Source organism: Lycorma delicatula, chromosome 1 (genome assembly GCF_047948215.1).
Source record: "Lycorma delicatula isolate Av1 chromosome 1, ASM4794821v1, whole genome shotgun sequence".
Taxonomy (NCBI): domain Eukaryota; kingdom Metazoa; phylum Arthropoda; class Insecta; order Hemiptera; family Fulgoridae; genus Lycorma; species Lycorma delicatula.
The window spans coordinates 36,251,604-36,273,275 of NC_134455.1; the positions used below are offsets into that span (position 1 = coordinate 36,251,604).

General features: G+C 32.3%; 1 protein-coding gene across 1 annotated transcript in view; it reads right to left on the bottom strand.

The window, feature by feature from the left end:
* The window catches only part of Pif1 (Pif1 DNA helicase), a 61,600-nt gene that overhangs the window by 21,051 nt on the left and 18,877 nt on the right, over positions 1-21,672 (bottom strand). Inside the window, exons 4-6 of the mRNA XM_075354074.1 lie at positions 19,332-19,466; positions 12,917-13,050; positions 5,369-5,610 (exon numbers count right to left, since the gene is read on the bottom strand). Coding sequence (XP_075210189.1) covers positions 5,369-5,610; positions 12,917-13,050; positions 19,332-19,466 — 511 coding nt within the window. The remainder of the gene's footprint in view (positions 1-5,368; positions 5,611-12,916; positions 13,051-19,331; positions 19,467-21,672) is intronic.

Sequence of the window (21,672 nt, forward strand, 5' to 3'; positions counted from 1 at the left end):
AAAATTCAGTGATAAGATTTTTGCTATCAGAAGGTGTGAAACTGATGGAAATTTACTCAAGAATGTTAAAATAATATGGTGAAAAGTGTCTAAACCGCAATAACATGTATATGTGGGTGGTACAGTTTATTTTGAGCAGAATAAGTGTGACTGATCTTCATTGCTCTGGAAGTCCAGTTGAAGTTTTGATTACGGCGCTGCAAAATCGCATAAATGATCTTATTCACGAAGACAGGTGAGTCAAAATTTGTCAAATTGCTAGGTTTTGTAATACTGGTGTTGGAATCGTGCATTCAATCATTCATGATGTGCTGAATTATTGCAAAATGTGTTCAAGGGTAGGTTCCAAGACAGCTGACTCAAGCCTACAAAAACACCCAGATTCACATTTGTTCTGGAATGGTTTGAAACAGAAGGTTTTTCTAGACCATATAATAACCTGTGATGAAGTGTGGAAACACGATTTCGAGCCCAAATCCAAACGGCAAAGTCTTGAGTGAAAACAACTGGATTCATCAAACCAAAAAAAAAAATTCAAAACTTACACGTTAGGTAGTAAAGTGATGTTAGGTAGTAAAGTGATGTTCTGGAACTTGCATTTTTAATGATTATTTAGAAGAACAATGTATTGTGAACAATGAGTACTATTCTAACATGCTCCAACAGAAAGTAAGACCCACAATAAGGCAAAAACATCAGGGTATTCTCTCAAAAGGTGTGATTCTCATGCATGACAATGTGCGCCTCCACATCGCTTAGAGAACAGGAGAAATGCTGAAGAATTTTGACTTGGAGGTACTGCCACATCCTCCTTACAGCCCAGAACTAGCCACATCTGATATTCATTTGGTGGGCCCGCTCAAAGACGTTTTATGCACCAAGAAGTTTGACGATGATGAAGTGGTCAAAAAAACTATATACGGAGGGTTCAAACAGCAAGGTAATTGGTTTGCTTGGCATTTCTCCTGCCACCACTCCATTTGATCACCCTAAAGCATAAAACCAAATGTCTGTGCCATAAACGGCAACTGAGCCTCAAATCAGTTTAGCAACCAGCGTTCTAAATAGCTCCATAGGTCCTAGAGCATATCTAACAGCATGAGCGGACTAAGCATGGGTGCCATACACCACTGGCTTACTTGTCCCAATCGCTCACTTGTTATATATTTACTAAAATGGGTAGCTGCACCCTGTCAACTACCAAAAATATACGAGGTGCGACAATAAAGTAATGAGACTGATTTTTCTTTGCAAGATGTGGCAACCCTGCAGCTTGCGTAGGCATACCATCTTTGACCTTGGTCTATAAGCTACTTCTAGTCCAAGCGGCACATTGATGCAACTGCTCAGTCGTGAGTTGTGCTGTAATAAGTGACCACGTGATTGTGTCTCTCGTCACAGAAATGGAACCACAAAATATTGCGCAACGGTATGCCATTTCTTTTTGCGTTAAATTGGGTGAAAACGTGACAACTTACGGTAAGCTTCTGAAAGCTTTCGGACAGGAGGTTATGTCAAGAGCTCAAGTTTTTCAGTGGCATAAAATTTTTAGTGAAGGCAGAACGAATGTTGAAGATGAAGACCGCAGTGGACGACCATCAACCTCACGGACAGATGTCAACTTGACCAGGGTGCGTGAAATCGTATGATCTGATCGAAGATTCAGATCATATGATCTTCGGCAATCATTTTCAGTGGTGAAAATGATTGCAGAAGAACTCAACATCAATCGAGAAACGGTTCGTCTAATATTAACTGAAGATCTTGGTACGAGAAAGATTTGTGCAAAAATGGTCCCCAAAAATCTCACACAAAAATAACAAGAAACACGGAAAAATGTGGCAGCCGATCTGTTAGAGCAAACGGAAATCAATCCAGATTTGTTGAGCCGTGTTATCACTGGTGATGAAGTTTGGTTTTTTCAATATGATCCAGAGATAAAACGCCAAAGTTCGCAATGGTGCTCAAAGGGATCACCCAGACGAAAAAAAGCTCGCATGTCAAAGTCAAAAGTGAAATGCATGCTTGTGTGCTTCTTCGATTCCAAGGGAATTGTTCATAAAGAGTGGGTGCCTCCTGGACAAACTGCCAACATTGCTGATAATTGGATTCTGCATCACGATAACGCGCCATCCCATACTGTTCTGTCAGTACAGCAATTTTTAACCTCAAAACAAATTTCAGTACTACCACAGCCACCTTATTCACCAGATATCGCTCCGTGCGACTTTTTTCTATTTCCAAGAGTCAAAATGGCGGTCAAGGGACATCATTTTCAAACAACACAAGATATCCAAAAAGCTGTGACGAGGATTTTGGAGGATATTACAGAAGATGAGTTCCAGAAATGTTACCATCAATGGCATAAGCGCTGGAATAAGTATGTGCAATCAGAGGGGCTACTTTGAAGGAGACAACACTAAACATGACTAAAACGGTAAGCAACATTTTTTTCACATCAGTCTCATTACTTTATTGTCGCACCTCATATATGACATCCATAAATTGAAATTTACTTCGTCTAGACAGCAACTTGCTGCCACGCCTAGGTTGCTGAATGCCAGCAAGTACCTGCTCACCATAATAAAGCACTTGCAGTCTTTAATTGGTTGGTGGTCAGCCATATATCTCTAGGTTAGCTTCCTGCAGCTGTGCGGTAGGAGTCTTAAGTAAACTACTGATGTCGGTTGAACAAAGCAACTGCATCAAGGAACTCCCACACAGTCCAAAAATGCGGCTCTTGCCACATTGACGTGCCGCTTGTGAGTGGCCAATTTTCTTCTTGATCTCTAAGTTCCAGGATGGCCCGGTCTCTGGCTCCCCCAAGGGCAGGGCAAATGAACCTTGCATAAGGGCAAGGTTCATTTGACTGAACCTTCCCACAGACACATAGCTCATCAGCTGCCAGGCGGAACCGAAACAGATATTGGTTCAAATTACCATTATTGGCGAGCACCTGGGCACCTGTTGCCCTTAAAAACAAACTCAAGGCATACCATCCCCCAGATCCCATAAAAACTTATATAGGGATCTTCCCTTAGTCATGGTGCATCATTCCAGCTGTATGCTTCCATCACGAGGCTCTGCAGCTTCAAACAACCTGTGTCGAAACAACAAGGTAAAGACACACAGCAAAAGCTATGTCTTCAACAGCAAGATGTGTGTGTTTAACAGCAAGGTAAAGAATTCTATGCTGGTAGAATCAGAAAGATCATAAAACAGTGGGACAAGTGTCTAAATATGCTGGAGATTATGTTGAAAAGTAGTGCAAGTTTCATTATCACTGAATAAATTGTTTTTTCTCTACATCAGTTTGTCATGCTGATTGTTGAACATCCCTTGTATAATTTTTAATTATTATATATTTTGTTTCCCAGAGCTGTAAGTAATAATGGATTCAGAAACTTCCAATTCATCCTCTACAGCTACAAGTGGTGTAAGTTTGAGGCAGAAAGACAAGATTTTTTTTGACAGCAATCAACACTTCACAACCCAAGAAAAGAAAGTACTACTAAGCAAGTCAAGAAATTATTACAGAGAAGTTGTCAGTATTGTTGGATGGATGTAACATTCTGGATAGAGATTTGCTTAGAATTGCTTTGGCTACTGCTGAAACATTAGCACAAGAACCACAGAAGTTAACAATTAGTAGGTCTACAGTACGATTCTGCAGACAGAATTTTCAAGACAAAAGAATACAGACTAAAAATAGATTTGAAAATCTAGCTTTACAAGGTGATGTCCTATACTGGGATAGGAAATTGCTGCCACATATATCAAATGAAGAAGATGTGGACAGGTTGGCAGTTTTGATGAACAGTTGATAGTTCTTCAGATAGAAAATAATAAAGGATATACTTAGATAAAAGCTGTTTTTTCTGAAGTGAAAAAATGGGGGGCAGTAAAAAAAGTAGAGGCAATGTGTTTTGGCACTAGTATTGTCAGTACTGGTTGTTGGAAAAGAACATATTTGTATTAAAACAATTATTTGAAAATCATTTATACTTGGTATGTCGCCACCACATTTGAAGGCAGGCTTTTGATTGCAAAATGGTTTCAACTACTGGCCCTCCAGCTGACATTTTTAAAAGATTTCATACAGGATGGTCCAAAATTGACAATAACAAAAACATACATATAAAATTGGTCTTGCTGATGAACATGTCAAATTTAAAATAAATGACCTTGAACAGATTTCTAGTTTTCTTTCAGAGCAATTAAAAAAATTAAGGTATCAACCCAAAGAGGAGTTTTTACAGTTGCATTGCATATTTTTGGGATGTTGCTCCAGAAAACGTTTCTTTTTTAAAGCGCCATGCATCATGCCATGTGGATGGTAAAAGCCATTTACTCCCCAAAAACTTTCGTTTATAGGAATCAATTTTCTTTATGTGACTGAGATAATTGTCATCAGAGGTATATCTTTATTCATAATTACTGTTTATGTCGAAGTTTGGTTTAATGCTCCTAAAGCTACACTGACCCCCCAACCAAGATTTACAGTTGTTTAAAACCCTAATTACGAAAAAATTGATGGAAACATTTCAAAGGTAGCATTGTTTAAACTTATACATCATTTCTGGTATTAGAACCCAGATCAAGTTGCTATCACAAAAAAACCATATATCTTCCAATCTGTACATCTGTCAAACAAGTTCTGAGCGTGAAAATTGAGACCAGGAATTGTTCTCTGATAAACAAAAAGTTTGTTTTTAGAAAAAACCTTTCTAATTTTATAGCAGAAAAAAATCAGATTTTTTTAAAAAATAGCTACTTTTTAATTCTTTAGGGCTGATAAAGCAAGTCTTAATTTTACCCAATCAAGTTGAAATTTTGATAATCTCATTTTTACATCAACTGGCACTTTTTAGGCATTCTCATCAAAGATACGACAAAATAATATTTCCTTCCCATCTTGCAATCACCCTAATATGTAGTTTTAATGCAGGGTTAAAATACTTTTCATCTTTTATCATATAGTCAGAGGTAAAATTTTAAAACAGAATACCAGAATATAATTCAGTTTATATAAACCACAAGATTATCATTTTAAATGTTCAGAGCTATGTTTCATATTCCAGAATGATCTATCTCCTTTTGATAAACAAACAATCATTTTAAAAAACTCATAAGCAAGATCATAAAGGTAATTTTAATTATAAATTTTACACTGTGCCAGAGTTAAAATTTAATCTCCATGCAAATGCTTTGAAAGTTCAACATCATAGTCAGTTCTTACACAATTACGCAATAAATAATTCAAGATTATTTTCATGTGTACCACAAAGAAAAAACTAAGAATATTGAAAATATTTATCCTGTAAATCAGTAGGCAATTATACTTATTTAATATTAATATATGACTTACTGTCCAATTCTAATACTATTTAACATGGAAATAAAATCAGGATCACTTTGACGATGAACTTGTTTCAGCTGAAATGTAATTAAATTGCAATATTTCCAAGCAGTAGTTTGAAAACAGAATCTAACAGCTGTAGAATCTTGACATACAGGAGGTAATTGTAAAAAATCTCCACTTAGTATTAATTGTAACCCTCCAAATGGTTTATCACATTTACGAATACGTCTAGCCACTTTATCCAGTTTCTATTAAAATAAAAAATAAAATGTTAGTTATATACAACACTGTAATAATTATCACTATAATAATGTAATAAAAATAAACTTCTGATATAATAATTACTGTAATAAGTGGAAAACTACCACATATTTCAAAATCATCTCTGAAATCGATTTTAGGCTAGATGTAACCATTCACCCTTCTATACTTTTGGAATCCATCTTCAAGGTGTGGGCATTCATTTCTAATGTAGTTGAATAAGCAGTAAAGATCAGCTTTTTTTTACCAACATCATAATAAGTACCTACCTTTCAGACAGTTCTATAAAATTATTTTAAAACTGAAATTATATTGCCTTACTAAAAAATTAGTTTTAAGCAGCATGGTGATATGAAATCTAATTAGAAAAAATATTACATCTCCTGTAGTTTTAATATAGACTATATCTTCCACTATTTATTTACTATATGTTGCAATTAAAAATTTGTCAACTGATGAACGACTGATTGAAATTCTAATAAGGAAACAATTCTGTAGCACTGCCAAATAAACAAAAGTCTACTAAGGAGTAATTTAGCAGGAATATTTTTTATTCTTTCATATTTTATAAACATTTCACCAGATTTTGCCACAAAATTATTAAAGTAGAACTGCACAAATTAATGAATATTCTTTTAAAGCATTTACACTTTTCTATTGATTACTTAATTTTATTCTAATTATGGCTGATAGTTTTGTTAGTAAACAATGACAAATCATGGTTTAAGTAATGGAAATTCATAAATAAGTTTGTGATAATGATTTAGCAACAAAAATTCAGAATTTTTTTTATCTTCAGTAATTTGACTGGTTTGATGCTGCTCTCCAATATTTCCTATCTAGTGCTAGTTGTTTCATTTCGGTATACCCCCTACATCCTACATCCCTAACAATTTGTTTTACATATTCCAAACGTGGCCTGCCTACACAATTTTTTCCTTCTACCTGTCCTTCCAATATTAAAGCAACCATTCCAGGATACCTTAGTATGTGCCCTATAAGTCTGTCTCTTCTTTTAACTATATTTTTCCAAATGCTTCTTTCTTCATCTATTTGCCATAACACCTCTTTATCTGTCACTTTATCCACCCATCTGATTTTTAACATTCTCCTATAGCACCACATTTCAAAAGCTTCTAATCTTTTCTTCTCAGATACTCCGATCGTCCAAGTTTCACTTCCATATAAAGCAACACTCCAAACATATACTTTCAAAAATCTTTTCCTGACATTTAAATTAATTTTTGATATAAACAAATTATATTTCTGACTGAAGGCTCGTTTCGCTTGTGTTATTCAGCATTTTATCTCGCTCCTGCTTCGTCCATCTTTAGTAATTCTACTTCCCAAATAACAAAATTCTTCTACCTCCATAATCTTTTCTCCTCCTATTTTCACATTCAGTGGTCCATCTTTGTTATTTCTACTACATTTCATTACTTTTGTTTTGTTCTTGCTTATAATTGAGAATGCGAGTGAAAAATGATAATTCCTGAAGAATGAACTTAAAATGATTAATAGTAATGCAATAACTTAAAGCTAGCAAGCTGTAAGTATAAATGCTAAGTTAATATCACCCATAAGTATTTAAATTTATTCAAAATACATGTAATAAACCTTGATAACCTAGTTTTTATAAGAGGTATATAACGTAATTGTTAGAACAATGCATATATTATATTAAAATAAAATTTAACACAATAGTTGTCCGATACTAACTGGATGAAAGTATTTGTTCATGCTAATATTGTATGGGCTAATATTGTTATTTAAAAATGTAGAAATAGAATGTAAATTCAGTACTTTAATTAGGTACTATTTCATTTAAAGAAAAATAAAAAACTAATAATGTCAAAACCATTCTCTGTAGATTGAACATTCCCTTTCCCTACCCACTCTTTCATTATCCTTCTACTTTTCTGCTGGAATAGGTATGTACTGTAAGTCAGCTGTTGGGAGCTGGCAAGAACGCTGCTTCTTTTGCTGGGGCTTAATTAAGAAAATATACAGTAACATGAAAATTAATCTGAGCAAAGATGTTATTTAATAAAAACTTTATTTAGGAAAAAAACATACTTGTACAATTTGTGAATATCTAGTAATTAATATGACTTTTTTTATTCATAATCACTTCATGTATATGATTTGGCATTGATTAAACAAGTGTACAACACATTATTTTTTTTATTTCTTCACCATGAAACCATACCGATACTACTGCTTTAATGATGTCAATTTTTGTGGCACAATTCATTTTTAAGAGTTGTTTTTTGACTGTTACCTATTTTCAACAATTGAAGATTTCAACTGAACATTTCAAGATTGAAGATTTCAACTGATGACACCCACATTCAGAAAATCAATGATCTGGTGCATGTAAACCACCAATTGGCTGTCACAAAACTTGCAGGAGATGTTAGCATCACAACTGGATGCCATGACATTTTGACTGAAAAATTGAACATACATCGAGTTGCAGCAAAATTTGTTCCTTGTTTGATGACCAAACAGTAGAAAGAACATTAAATGGACATTTGTCGGCAACTTCTTGAACAAGCCGATAATTATGAAACATTCATGCAAAGAATCACAATGGGAGATGAAATCTGAGTTTACAGCTACGACATAGAGACAAAAATTCAATCATCAAAAAATCACACATTAGAACAATCACTGCTAACACTTAAACAAGTTGCACTAAAATAACAATAACATGAAAACTAAACGACATATTAACAATTCAAGAACATGTGATTGCAGAGGAGGTTACATGGAACACAATGCTGCCAACTGCATGTCACTTCTTTCAATTTTTTTTTGGCGAAAAACATTTTCACATTATTGGCAGAAACAAAAATATAAAATTTAATAAAAAACAAAATAAAAAACTTACAGTAAAATATTAAACACAAAATCATACAACTATTATCGTAGCTAACATACTAAAAAATGAATTATAATTACTATCACAGATAAATTCTTAAAAATAACTAATATTTAAAAAAAAAAAAAAAAACTATATATATGTATAACTAAAATAAAATTAAAATAAATTTAATGAACTACGAGTGTAAAGGGCTGCTTCTGGGATAACAGAAAGAATAAAGATTTAACATAAAATTCATAACAATATTAAAAAGTATGTAAAATACTAAGACATCAAAGAAATAAAAACACTGGTTCAAAACTTCTTTATCATTACCCAGGATTCGATAAATGTTCTCAGCAATTTAAATATATGACGCAAGGCCGCATGACATATGCAATCCACAAAGATGTGGCACACAGTCAAGTGGCAGTTGCATCGTATACATATTGGTGCATTTACTGTTGACATCATATACCTGTGAGTGACTATGGTATGGCCAAACCGCAATTGAAAAAGGACCACTTCCTCTCGATGGAGTTTTCTGAATGACAAATCCCATGGCAACAGTGTCTTTAATGTACCGGAGTTTACTATCCATTATGGCAGTCCATTAAGGGGATTGAGAGACCTTCACAGTGGTATCCTTCTAGCAAACACCTCCTTCCGCAAGAAAATAGCAACTCCATCACTCTCCCCACTGTCTGCGAGATAGTTGTATGTCTCACAGAAACAGCCTGTGAGTGTTACGCATCCTGTTCTAGAAGATAATGTTTCTTGGAAGCACATTATTAGTGGTTCATGTACTTGCGTCAATACTCTAAAAACTTCAATGCAGGACCGAAGACCACTAACGTTCCACTGAATAATGTCCATAAGTAAAGGTGGTGGTAGTAGTAGATACAGAATTGCAGGCAAATACATAAAGATTAGTTGTAGGTGATCTGGTTTCTCTTTTTCATATCTTTTATTTTAAAGAACTTCAGTGCCCTAGGGTCAAGGGGTTGTTCCACAACCATATCCTTCAGTAAATGAGGTGATGGAGGAGATTTTGAAGAATGGGAAGTCACAGATGGATGACACTCCAGAGGGGATGGTTGGATGGACTCCCTTAACAGAGAGTTTATTAGATGGCTTACCATCAGCTGTGTTTGCTACTGCCCTTAGAGGTAAAACTTTGGGAACAAGAACTTTCAAAGGAATCCCACTGTTGGTTTCACTAACTGTGACTAACGATTTTTTGTTTGTCTCAGTAAGCTCTGAGGTAGTGACTGTAAGTGAAGCAACTTCATCAGATAACATCTGGACAAGTTTTTTTAGCTCATTGCAGGATCCGCACAGCTGATTATCTGAATTTGTAGGAGCTTATTTTGATGTAGCAGTGGCAAAAGATGCATCTGGTTTAACCAAGTTCCATGAGTTAATTATCTTTTTATACTCTCTTTTTGCAGCCGGAAAAGATAGCTAGCTTTAAAGATAAGATAGCATAGGATTATGAGAATTGCCTTTTCTTTTTTATAAGTTGGGCAATCTTGGGAACAAGCTGTATGTGAACCTCTGCAGTTCGCACATTTTTCATTTTCTTGGGAGTTAGTGTCATTGTTAGCACATAGAGCACAGATCTCTGTTTTTCAGCAAGTGTAGTGACTATATCCTTGACATTTGAAACATCGTTGTGGGTTGGGAATGAAAGATCGTACACAAACTGAAAGATGACCAACTTTTATTTTTTCCGGTGGTACTGGAAGGTTGCAAATCAAGATAAGAGGTGTTGGTTCTTCCATTCCATTCTGCTGTTTCATTATACGCTTCACTTCTATAACATCTTGGGGATGAAGCTCACCAGTTATTTCAGTGACATCCATATCAAAAGATCTCGGCAAAAAATTACTCCCCAGCTCATATTTAGAGTTTTGTGGCATTCCAAACTTCCATTTATACTACCCAAATTACAGAGACGTAAGATAGATCAACTCTGCTTATCATTAAATGTTTTAATCCGAATCAATCCATCTTGTAATTTTCTAATGTTCTTCACGGAACCACTTGAACCTGTTATACCTTTGTTTATCAATTAAGGGAGACCTTATGGAAGGAGCCACCTTCCTGATTATTTTGAAGAACAATGAATTGAATATTTTTGTATTTAAGACTTAATGCAACACAATTTAATATACTATCTTCTGCATGTTTATTATCCTTATCAGACAACACTGAACGAGGCCTCTACACAAGACTTACATCAGTGATTTTTCCAGAAGGAGCAGAAACCATCATATGAGTTATTTGTGGACTAGTAGTTTTCGACCACTTCAGCAGAGTGTACGCATACTGGAGCTAGAGCTAAATACAACTGGGTTCGTCCAGGAGTCCAAAGGACATTGTTTGAGACTCACACATAGAGCTATTCATCCATCAACAAAATAGTTTCCACCTTGAGTTACGGTTACATTTCGTAAGGTGTCACAACGCCACAGAGTGTAAGTGAAAGAAAAACTAGTGTAGAATTTGTTGTGTAGTTGTGTAAAGGTATATGTTGTAATTTGTGTAGTGTTCGTGATGTAGTGAGTGTGTAGTGTGTATGTAGTGTGATGTAGTGTAGTGTTCTGCAGCTCTGGATGTAGTGGGAAGAAAAGTTGCAGACACTTTGACCATGGGGACACTACACATCACTAAATATCTTCTTTGGCACATAATTAAAAATGTTTGGTTATTTTCTGAACGACCTTTTATATTACTTATAGAGCTGAATATCTTGAGAATAGAAGAGATGGTTCCCATCTACCTTCAATTCACTATTGTTGTACAAATCATAGAGCTTTTACAAATGTAAATGTACAAATCTCAGTAAAGCAAGCAACCTTTAAACTCATCATAAATTTCTTTCTCTTCTTAACAGATAACCAGACATTTTTATCCTATGTATTATTTATTATAGCTATTTAAGCTCTTTACTTTCCAAAGAAAACCCTGGAGATAAAAAATTACATTTTCCTAATATTAATTCTTTAATTCTGAATTAATATTTTTGGAGGTTATATTTTTTCAAAATCTTTCTATATGCAACAGGTACCTTACCTGAAAATACTTTCTTTTCTATATCAAAATAATCCTTTCTTCTGATGAGTTTAACTCTGTAAACTTATTTTATTTTTTTAAACAAATATATTTTCTTATTATGCACATCTTTTCCATTTTATGCCATCTATATTAATCAATTTCTTACAGTCTGCCATTTTTCCACTAAGTTTTTCCTCCTTTGTTTACCATTACTTTTTTTAAAGTTGTGCATTCCATTTCTACAGTAACTGTTTTTGTAGTAACTTAATCTTGTTCCTGTGGTTAGTTTTAACTTTAATTTCACATTATCTTCTAATCTTACTATATTTCATTATTTTTTCTCAGTTTCTAATAGTATTTTACAGATCAAAATCACCAAATGAGTTGTTAATACACTAATCCAATACAACATAACCAATGAAAATATAAGTTACAAAGCTAAAAACGTTTAGGCCTTAATCAAAATAAAATTAATTGTTTACATGTAAAACATTGCTATTATGAAATAAGTACACAATTGTTAAAATAAAATGTACTTACTTTTTTATATTTAATATAATTAACTTGCTGCTTTGTAACTGCATAATTTTTTTTTTATATTACCTGTATGTTATTGCAAAGGTTTGTGTAAAATAAATAGGAATAAGTTTATTTTATTTATTCACTAAATAAAAATTCATGATCATTTCATGATCAACTCATGATCATTCATGATCAATTCATATTCATGATCATAAAAATTCTTACTATTCTGATCTAGAATAACTTACTTTAGCCTAATTCTTCGCACAATTGCCAACACAGTAATAAATGATCTCCAAAATATTGTTGTCAAGCTTTTCTCTTTTCAGTCAATTTAACAATTGTTTGATAGTTTCTTTCAGTTTCTCATTGATGCAAATTGCTCACCACCCAAAAATTCCATTAGCTATTTGTAAATATGAAAATCACTAATAGCTAAAATTGGACTTTGATAAATGCAAACATTCCATCTAAATTCTGTTTCAAATTTACCCATCACTGATTTTGGTGGCGCTGTCTGAAATCCAGTCTGTGACAATAATGATTGTCTTATTCAACTTAAATGAATAATACTTAATAATAATAAAAAGGCAGGCAAGAAAGTGTTGGTTTGTATCAAACAATATCAACAATTGATCCAGATTCAACAATTGAAGGGATTCTCTGGTGACAACCTCCAAAAGAGAAATTTCAGGACGGCCATTACTTTCACAGCAACCCTGGAGCTTAATATTTTACAAAGATTGCATAAAATAAAACAAACTGCTTGTGAAATTCAAAAATAAGGTGAATGGAATGTATCAGCCATATTTATTATTGCTGGTTAATTGTAAAAATATACTAACTTCAAAAAACCATCCATTGACCATCGAAATTTCATCAATTACTAAATGCCTGCACCTTTTCCAATTCTGCATTATTTGAGGTCTTTCAGCAAGCTGCAAACATTTCTCTAAACTCCCTTCCCCACTTCCAATACCTGCACACAAAATTAATAACTGATAAAAAAAAATTACACAATAATTGTACAGAGTAATTGCCAAACCGTTAAATTTTAGGTATGTTTATAAACAATCAGTCTTTAAGACAAGATTACATTCTGGAAAAGTTTCTATCAGTTTTAAATGAAACAGTTTTCTTAAAATGAAGCTGTTTTACTACAGTGTCAAATTTCGGAGAATAATGTTTGAGAACCAACACCTATCCATCTCTAAGCCAAGATAACAAATGACCATGAGTGAGTAACTAGTCAAAACATTGGTTTCCACTTAATTCAATCTGATCTATGCGTATAACTAACCAAACCAATATATAACTAATATTTTACGTACTGAAATTCACAGGCCAAATTCAGAGACCAAAAAGAAAAGCGAATACATATTTATTACAAAAAATGACTGCACAAAATGAACTACATATGTAACAAAAGTATTTTCAACTTGGTAATAGATGTAGCACCATTGATTCTTTTTACCATGCTAAGGCAAGAACTTGCTGCCTTAAAACTGAATCACTCCAGCTAAGGTGTGGTAACCCTAACAGACGAGTTCCTGGTCCTCAACCTCAAGTTTGGGAGTTGGAGCGAGCGATGAGCCTGTATCCCATCATCTATAAAAAGTAATAAAATAAATGCTTTGTTGGAAAACTCTCAGTCAAGAGAGGTGTGAAGGGTGTTGGGTTTGATGAAAATAGATGTCAGATGGAATTTACCTATTAACCTATTAGCAACGAAGAGTGGAAAACATATTACCAACAGCAACTGTCAGAGGAAAGGGATGAATTTAGAGATAGATCATGTCCCAGAAATAGTGGATTCTAGTTCCATCAGCGTATTGGTGGAGGTGGTGAAGAATGCTTAAAGGAGTAAGAAGAAAAAGTCACCAGGGCCTGAAGGGATACTCATTGGGCTGGTTAAGAATGCTCCACTAGTGGCTGGAAGCAATTGCTGATTTGTTCACTGCCTGTCTTATGGGTGATGACATTCCGCATGAATGGATGTTAGGAAATATAACATCTATATTTAAACAGGGTATTAAATTGAACTATGCCAGCATTCGCTAGATAGCAACTACGATGACCACTAAACCACCATCGGTTAATAAATTGAACTGTACAAATGTATCAGTGTTACAAGTTCAGTGGGTTCACTGTACCCATCGGGCAATAATAAACTTATTAAAACAGCCTATTGAAGGTCAGACACAGGAATTGAAGAAGAGTAGTTTTAGATCTGGCTATTCCTGTATAGATAATGTTTTTTGCATAAAACAGCTTATTGAAAAGTTATTAGCCTATAATAGAGAGCTGCATATAGTATTTATTTTCTTGATAGTATTTTTATACAGGTATGAAAGACTGTGAAGTTAAAGAAATTTACATATATGCAGTTAAAAATTTTTATCAGGGTTCTAAAAGCAGGGTTAAGGTTGGTGAACAATTATTGGATGACTTCATTGTTACTAAGAATTTACGGCAGGGGTGTTGTATTTCCCCAATGTTATTTAAAATTTATTTGCAGAAGGCAGTGAAATATTGGACTTGTAAATGTGGTCAAATTAGTTTTGATGAAGAAAAACTATATTTACAATTCATTATTTGAAATGATCAGGCCATTTTGGCAGAAGATAGGGAAAATATAATGTATATGAAGGAAAGGTGAATTACTGAATACAGGAAATGGAGACTGTAAATTAATGAAGAAAAGACAATTACATGGTTGCTGAAGGAAAAGGACAAGATTAAGAAACGTCATTGAGAATTGTGAAGCATTCTGAGGAATTTATAAATCTTGTGATAACATTAACATCTGATGGAAGAGTTATTAGGGATATTATGAATAAGATTAAAAAGGGGAAGGGAATTATGAGAAGGTTACATTCGATTTTGTGGAATAACTGTATCTCAATGAAATATAAACATAATATTTTTAAAACTTTAGTTGAAAATAGTGTGGCATACGGATCTGAGCTATGGACTCTACATAAAATAATGAAACAGAGACTGACGACTGTAGAGATGATGTACTGGAGGACGTGTTGTTACACTGATGGATAAAGTCAGAAGTGATAGGGTAAGAGAAATTATGAAGATCACATCATCTTTGATAGAGAATGTAGCAGTTAGGCAGCTGCTTGATATGGTCAATTGGCAGGATGGGTCCAGACAAGTTGAACAAATAGTAATCCAACCTTAATCTAAAATAATAAAGGATGACTTAAAGCATGCATGAAAATTGCACATATCCCACCATATAACAAGATAAAATAGATATTAAAAAACTATAAATTTATTGTAGCCTAGGAAATTGGTTTCTGTTCTCAGAAACGTTAAAAATAAAATTAGGCCCGTTAAACACGCATAAACAAATTTATTTTAAGAACAATAACTTAAATTTACTTTATATAGACCGAAATAACAGAAAGATTGAGAGTAGAATAAAGAAACATTTGTCTCTTTAAAAAAAAAACACCAGAGAAATCAGTTGCAGCCCAACACAACCTGGAAACTCATTGCAAAATTAGTTTATTGAAGTCAATGTTAAAAAAAAAATAACCATAATAGGAATAAGGTAGAAGATAAACCTACATTATTAACAATGATGCAATGATAGAAAATTTCATTGTTGATTTTCTAAAATAAACTAACTTTACATTTTCCATGTATTTTGATAATTTAAGATATGAAAATATTAAAATTTATTATGAGAAAGTTAAATACAAAGTAGCCACACTCATAAAAACAGATTAATAAGGGAAAATTTCTACTTCCTGCATACAGTAAAAAGCAATTAATAATAAAAAGCAATTAATAAATTCCAAACATAAGTTTTATCAAAGGTAGATTATTGAAAATTCCTGATTACACCAGATAAATAAATAAATTAATTATGCATTTATTTACAGTAATTATTAGTCCATTATTAACCATTTTTACAAATGTTTCATAGAAGAGAAATCAGATGACATCCAGTAAGAGGTGAATTTTTGTATTTTGAATACTCTTTATAGGAAGTTTGAAAGATTAGGTGTCTTTTACAGATAGGCTACTTCATGTAAAATTATTTTTTTGAATAATATTTTGTACATCCATAATCGTTTTTTATAATAAGCTTGTAATATCAGTAATAAAGACAATGAAAAATTATCAATACTCTCTTTCTTGATGAAAAATCAATTCCTAGTATTTACTCACCTAAGTGAGTAAATCTATCCTAAGATAGATTTAAAAAATAAAAGTATCAGGATAAACAATTCATTCTTACCTTTGGGGAAACTTATGTTTAATTTACAGGCTCAGGATGTGTTTCAAAAAAATCTAACAATAAAAATTTAAGTTCCATAGTTAGGTGAATTCTTCGAGTGTTGTGTACAACTTGCACAAGCTTTTTAGAATTTTAAAGGGTTATTTTTCTCATCTTTCATAAAATCCTCCTCTCAGTCATTGATCTCTGACTGCAGTGTTTTATGAATAAAGAAAAAAAATGTAAAACAACCTTCATAAAAAATATTTTGGGATTTAACTGAGTTCCCTCCTGAGTAATATTCAATAAGATGAGGTGCTGCCCTAGGAAAACTGGGAAATTTAGGTTGTAATTGTATGAAACAATATGCCATACATGGGTGGGTGTGTGTGTACAAATATATGTAACTGATGATTTTAAACAATATATTTAACTTCGAGAACACAAAGATATTTTATCTAAAATAATACTGGATGTGGAATTTGTATATAAGTGGATTTTATACCATGAAAGAGGCAAAAATATTTACTACAAATATATATAAACCAAGTTCCAACTCTAAGTTTTCTTTAAAACCACAATGTACGAGGACTGTAAATAAAGTAATGAAACTAGTTTTTTATGGCAGCCCAAGTGGCAACACTGTAAAATTATTAGTAAACATATGGTTATATGAACAGCTGATTTATATTAGATATTAATATTTTTAGTCTGTTGTTGTTAATAAAACTACAGAAATAAACTTTTCGTGAAATGAAATAAAGTTTTTGTTATGCATTACAAAAAGGAGTGAAACTAATTTTCAGCAACATTGTGCAATCAAGTTTTGTGTTAAACTCAGTGAGAATGCTACTGAAACTTTTTCAAAATTGAAAAGGGAGTACGGATAATACTCTGTCATGAGCCCAAGTGTTTAGGTTGTTTAAAACATTTTCAGATGGTCGGGAATCAGTTGCGGACAATCCACAATCCGGAAGACCATTAACATCAAAAAGTGACAATGTTGAGCAAATTACTGTATGTTGGGCAATCGGCGATTAACTGTCAGAATGATTACAGAACAATTGATTTTGAATCATACCACAGTCCATCAAATTTTGACAAACGAATTGGACATGAAAAACGTTTGTGCAAAATTGGTACGATAAATCCTCACTTTTGAACAGAAAAACAACATGGTGGAAGTGTGCCGCGCAATCTTCTAGGGCAAATTGAAACTGATCCTGATTTTCTAAAAAATGTTATTACTGGTAATGAATCTTGGATATTTGAGTACGATCTGGAAACAAAATGCCAAAGCAAGGAGTGGCACTTCAAACTCAACACGTCCTAAAAAACCAAAAATGAGCAAATCAAAAATCAAAACCTCGATGCTAACTTGTTTCTTAGATAGTAGTGGCATTGTCCATAAGACGTTTTTTCCTACAGGACAAACTGTACATCAATATGTTTACAGAGAAATTCTTGAAAGGCTGCAGAAAAGAGTTGATCGTGTGAGATCTGCCATCAAAGACAACTGGATGCTGCATCATGATAATGCACCTTGTCACTCTGCACTCTCAATTAACGAGATTTTTAATAAAGAAAAATAATCCTGCAGTTCCCCAACCACCTTATTCACCTGACTTGAATCCCTGCGACTTTTTCTTGTTCCTGCCTTAAAAAAAAACATCTCAAAGGACACCATTTTGGAACAGTAGAAAACAAAAAAATAATAACTAACCATCTGAAGGATATTCTGGTTTCTGAGTTCCAATACTGCTAGGACAAGTGGGAAAACCATTTGAATTGTTGCGCGGCTTCCCAAGGAAACTATTTTGAAAGTGATAAAGTCAATGTATAATTGGATTGCAAATAAAGTTTTCCTAAACTAGTCTTATTACTTTATTTGCAGACTTTGTATACTTCACTTTCTGACAGGTGCAACTGTTTAAAAGAACACAAGTGTTACAGACACTATTTATAAATATATATATTGCACCGCAAAATTTTGAGAGCTGATCAGGAACATTAATAAATGTCTATATTCCAAAGGTAAAATAAAATCACAGTGGATCTCTTAAAACCCAAATTAGGGTAAATTTGGTGGTTCTGAATATTTTCCGACATGAAAAATTTAATAAAGCAGGTTAACAAACCGTATCTCTAGCCGTATCTTATTACACTGCTACAAAACAAACAAAAAAAAAATTATTAATTATAATTAAAGAAAATATCCTCCTCTGAGCAATTCATCACTTTCTTATTGTTTATTTTTTAATTTATACATGTAATAAAAAACTTTTGTTTTTTCTATTCAGATTTATTCAAACTGATACACTTTTACTTGCACTGTGAAGTACAAATGAAATATAAATACTGTGAAACATGAGTATATATATATATATATATATATATATATATATATATATAAACTATATAAACTTATATAAATCTAAGTTAAGTCTTAATATAAGTTCTTATATTTATATAAGTATATTATATTTATATAACATATAAATATCAGTACTATGAAATATACATACTTAAATTATTTATTACATTCATCATTCAAATTATTAATATTTCTCTATGCCAAAATGAATATATTTTACACTGTGAATTTTTCCAAGTGTCCGGCATTGTATTATTGTATTTTCAATTTAATTATATTTTATTTTCATTCTTTCTCTTTGGAGTTTCCCACTGCATTAACTTACATAGTTTCTATGTGTAGTATTTTATAAATTCATTCATAACAACTATTTTGTAACAATACACTTAACAGTGTATTGTATCCAATTCATAAGTAAAATTTAGTTTGTCATCAGAAATATTTAATTTATTCAATATTGTAGTGGGATCATTTTATATAGCAGAATTAAAAAATATCAGAATGCCAACTCTGCATGCCTAACATAAAGTAGTTAATTATGTGTATTGTTTTATGCCATGTACTATTGTTTTTGTATGCACATAATTGTACATCATTACATGGCAATAATAATAAATGAAACAAATTAAATGTATCAATAAAATACCAGCAAATGAATGAAGAGTGACACCACCAATTAAACAAGAAGCAGCTCCAGTGCTGGCAGTAGCTACTGTCACATCTGGTGGAAGAGAGTTTATAATATGACGAAGAAGAAATGACTTCCCTGTGCCAGCACTTCCTGAAAACATGTATAAATGATGCATTTAAAGCAGAAAAAAAAAATCATGTCTTAGAATAATATGGGGCAGTTTGCTTACTGCCCTAAGGAACAAGTAAATAATAAGTAAACTTAAGTAAAAGTAAATAATTATGTGCATGAATAAGTAATAAAAATAAATAAGTAAGGAATAAAAATAAGTAATAAGTAATCAACTGCTGTTCTATCTACTGGTATAGAGGCTAAAAAAAAAACAATACAAAATATAATTTTATTGCTTTACTTTTTTTGTTAACTTCCATGTGAAAAAAAGATTATAATTAAAATACCTATATAAATTGGCACAAGTGGTCAGAGAGAGTTAGTGTTTGCTCTTCTCTGAAGAAGTTCAACAGCTTGAGGCCAATCCAGACAAGTTACACTTTAGAGCCAATAGTTACTCAATACTTTTAATACTTTTCTGTAACCATCATTCTGGTGTTAGATTTTAATTAACAATACAGCCTGATTCGATGAGTTACAGATTTAACAAGACAGTTAGTTACATTAAATACACAATCAAGAAACATAGTCGAAAATTATGGTCTAAGTCTAAAGGCTACTACCAACTTTGTGGTCTACAGAGCCTTAACCAACATTATAATATAAATTGTCTCTAAAAATCTTTTCATGACATTAATTTAATGTGTTGATTGTTGTAAAACTGTAGAAGTATTGACAAATTTAACTGTGAGAAGATGATTTATTTTGAAAATACATTATAATAGCTTGATAATGAAGGCTGTGGTATCACATTGTTAGAAAGCAACATTATTAGAATATTAAACTCAAAACGAAATAATAAATATATTAAATCATTTTATAAAAAAAAATAATGTATTCCACACCGCAAAAAAAGTACACAAATCATTCAGGTAACAGTATACAACATTGGTGATGGAGAGATTGACAGATAATTTCTCACTCAAATTAGAAAATTCATCAATAATTTCTAAGGAGATCACTGCACCAATCTCAGACAAAACAGCCTCAAAACACTATAAACCAAGATAAAATCTTATCTCAAATATTTGATCAAACTGTACATTAAATTTTGTTAACATCTTAAAACAAGATATAGTCAACTCAACAACTACAATTTGAAATTATCATTCTGTTGTGGGAGCAAAATTTTAGTTTAAAACACCTTTTCAATAGTTATGGTCTATTCAAAACCATAAAAAACTCATGGTAAGATTACTCTAAAAATAATACAGATAATGTGATAAGGTAATGAGATGAAAGAGACAGATAAATAGTAGGCTCCCACAGCACTACAAAACTAATAATAAGCCTCATACACGCCTGTGAAAAACTAAATCTATCGTTAATCCTTCCCTAAGTAAATTACTTTCTCTGATGAAAGAACTGATATCTGCTCTGTTCAGCAGTCAAGAAAGAGAGCCATCTAATGATGAAATCTAATAAAGTTCATCTTCCCTCATCGAAGCCATCAATATGTGATTAATCCTATACTTCTGGATAGGAAGAATGGCATTTAAATGTCATCAAAGACGTTAAAAACTAGTGAACCCTAAGGTAAAATTTCCAAAGTTTCAAACATTTAACATCTCCCAGGTTTACGTTCTTCATCTACTGAAGATGTAAGTGATTTCCAGCAATTGAAGGTGAGGATTCATCTCTCAGCTACTCTTAAGATAAGTTAAGAAAGAAAAAAGAGCTATTTTGACAGAACACTGTTAATGAAATATTTGAGATGTTAATAAAAAACATAAGAGATTAAATATAAATAACTGATCTGGGAATTATGATCTTTTAAATAAATTAAAAGCAAATAATTGAATCCTTATCAGTTTTAATTTTTTTTTTTCGTTATTAAAGCAAAACATACTTTCTTTAATAATATTTTGAATAAGGTCAAATAAAATTTTTATTAATATGATTTTAATTGATATTATATTAAAGTTTAAATAATATTATATTATATTATATTGACTACAATATTCTTATAATATTATGAAGTAATATTATAAGAATATTATACTCTAATATTATACTCAAACTGATAATCGTAATAAATGAACAATTTTGTTATGTAAATCGCTCTATGAATGAATTATAGTTTTACTGCCTTTCTGTTAGAAAGTTTTCACATTCAGTTACTTGCAAATGTAGTATAATGTGTTAAGTATTTATACTTTTTACTAGTTATAAGTACCATAAAACA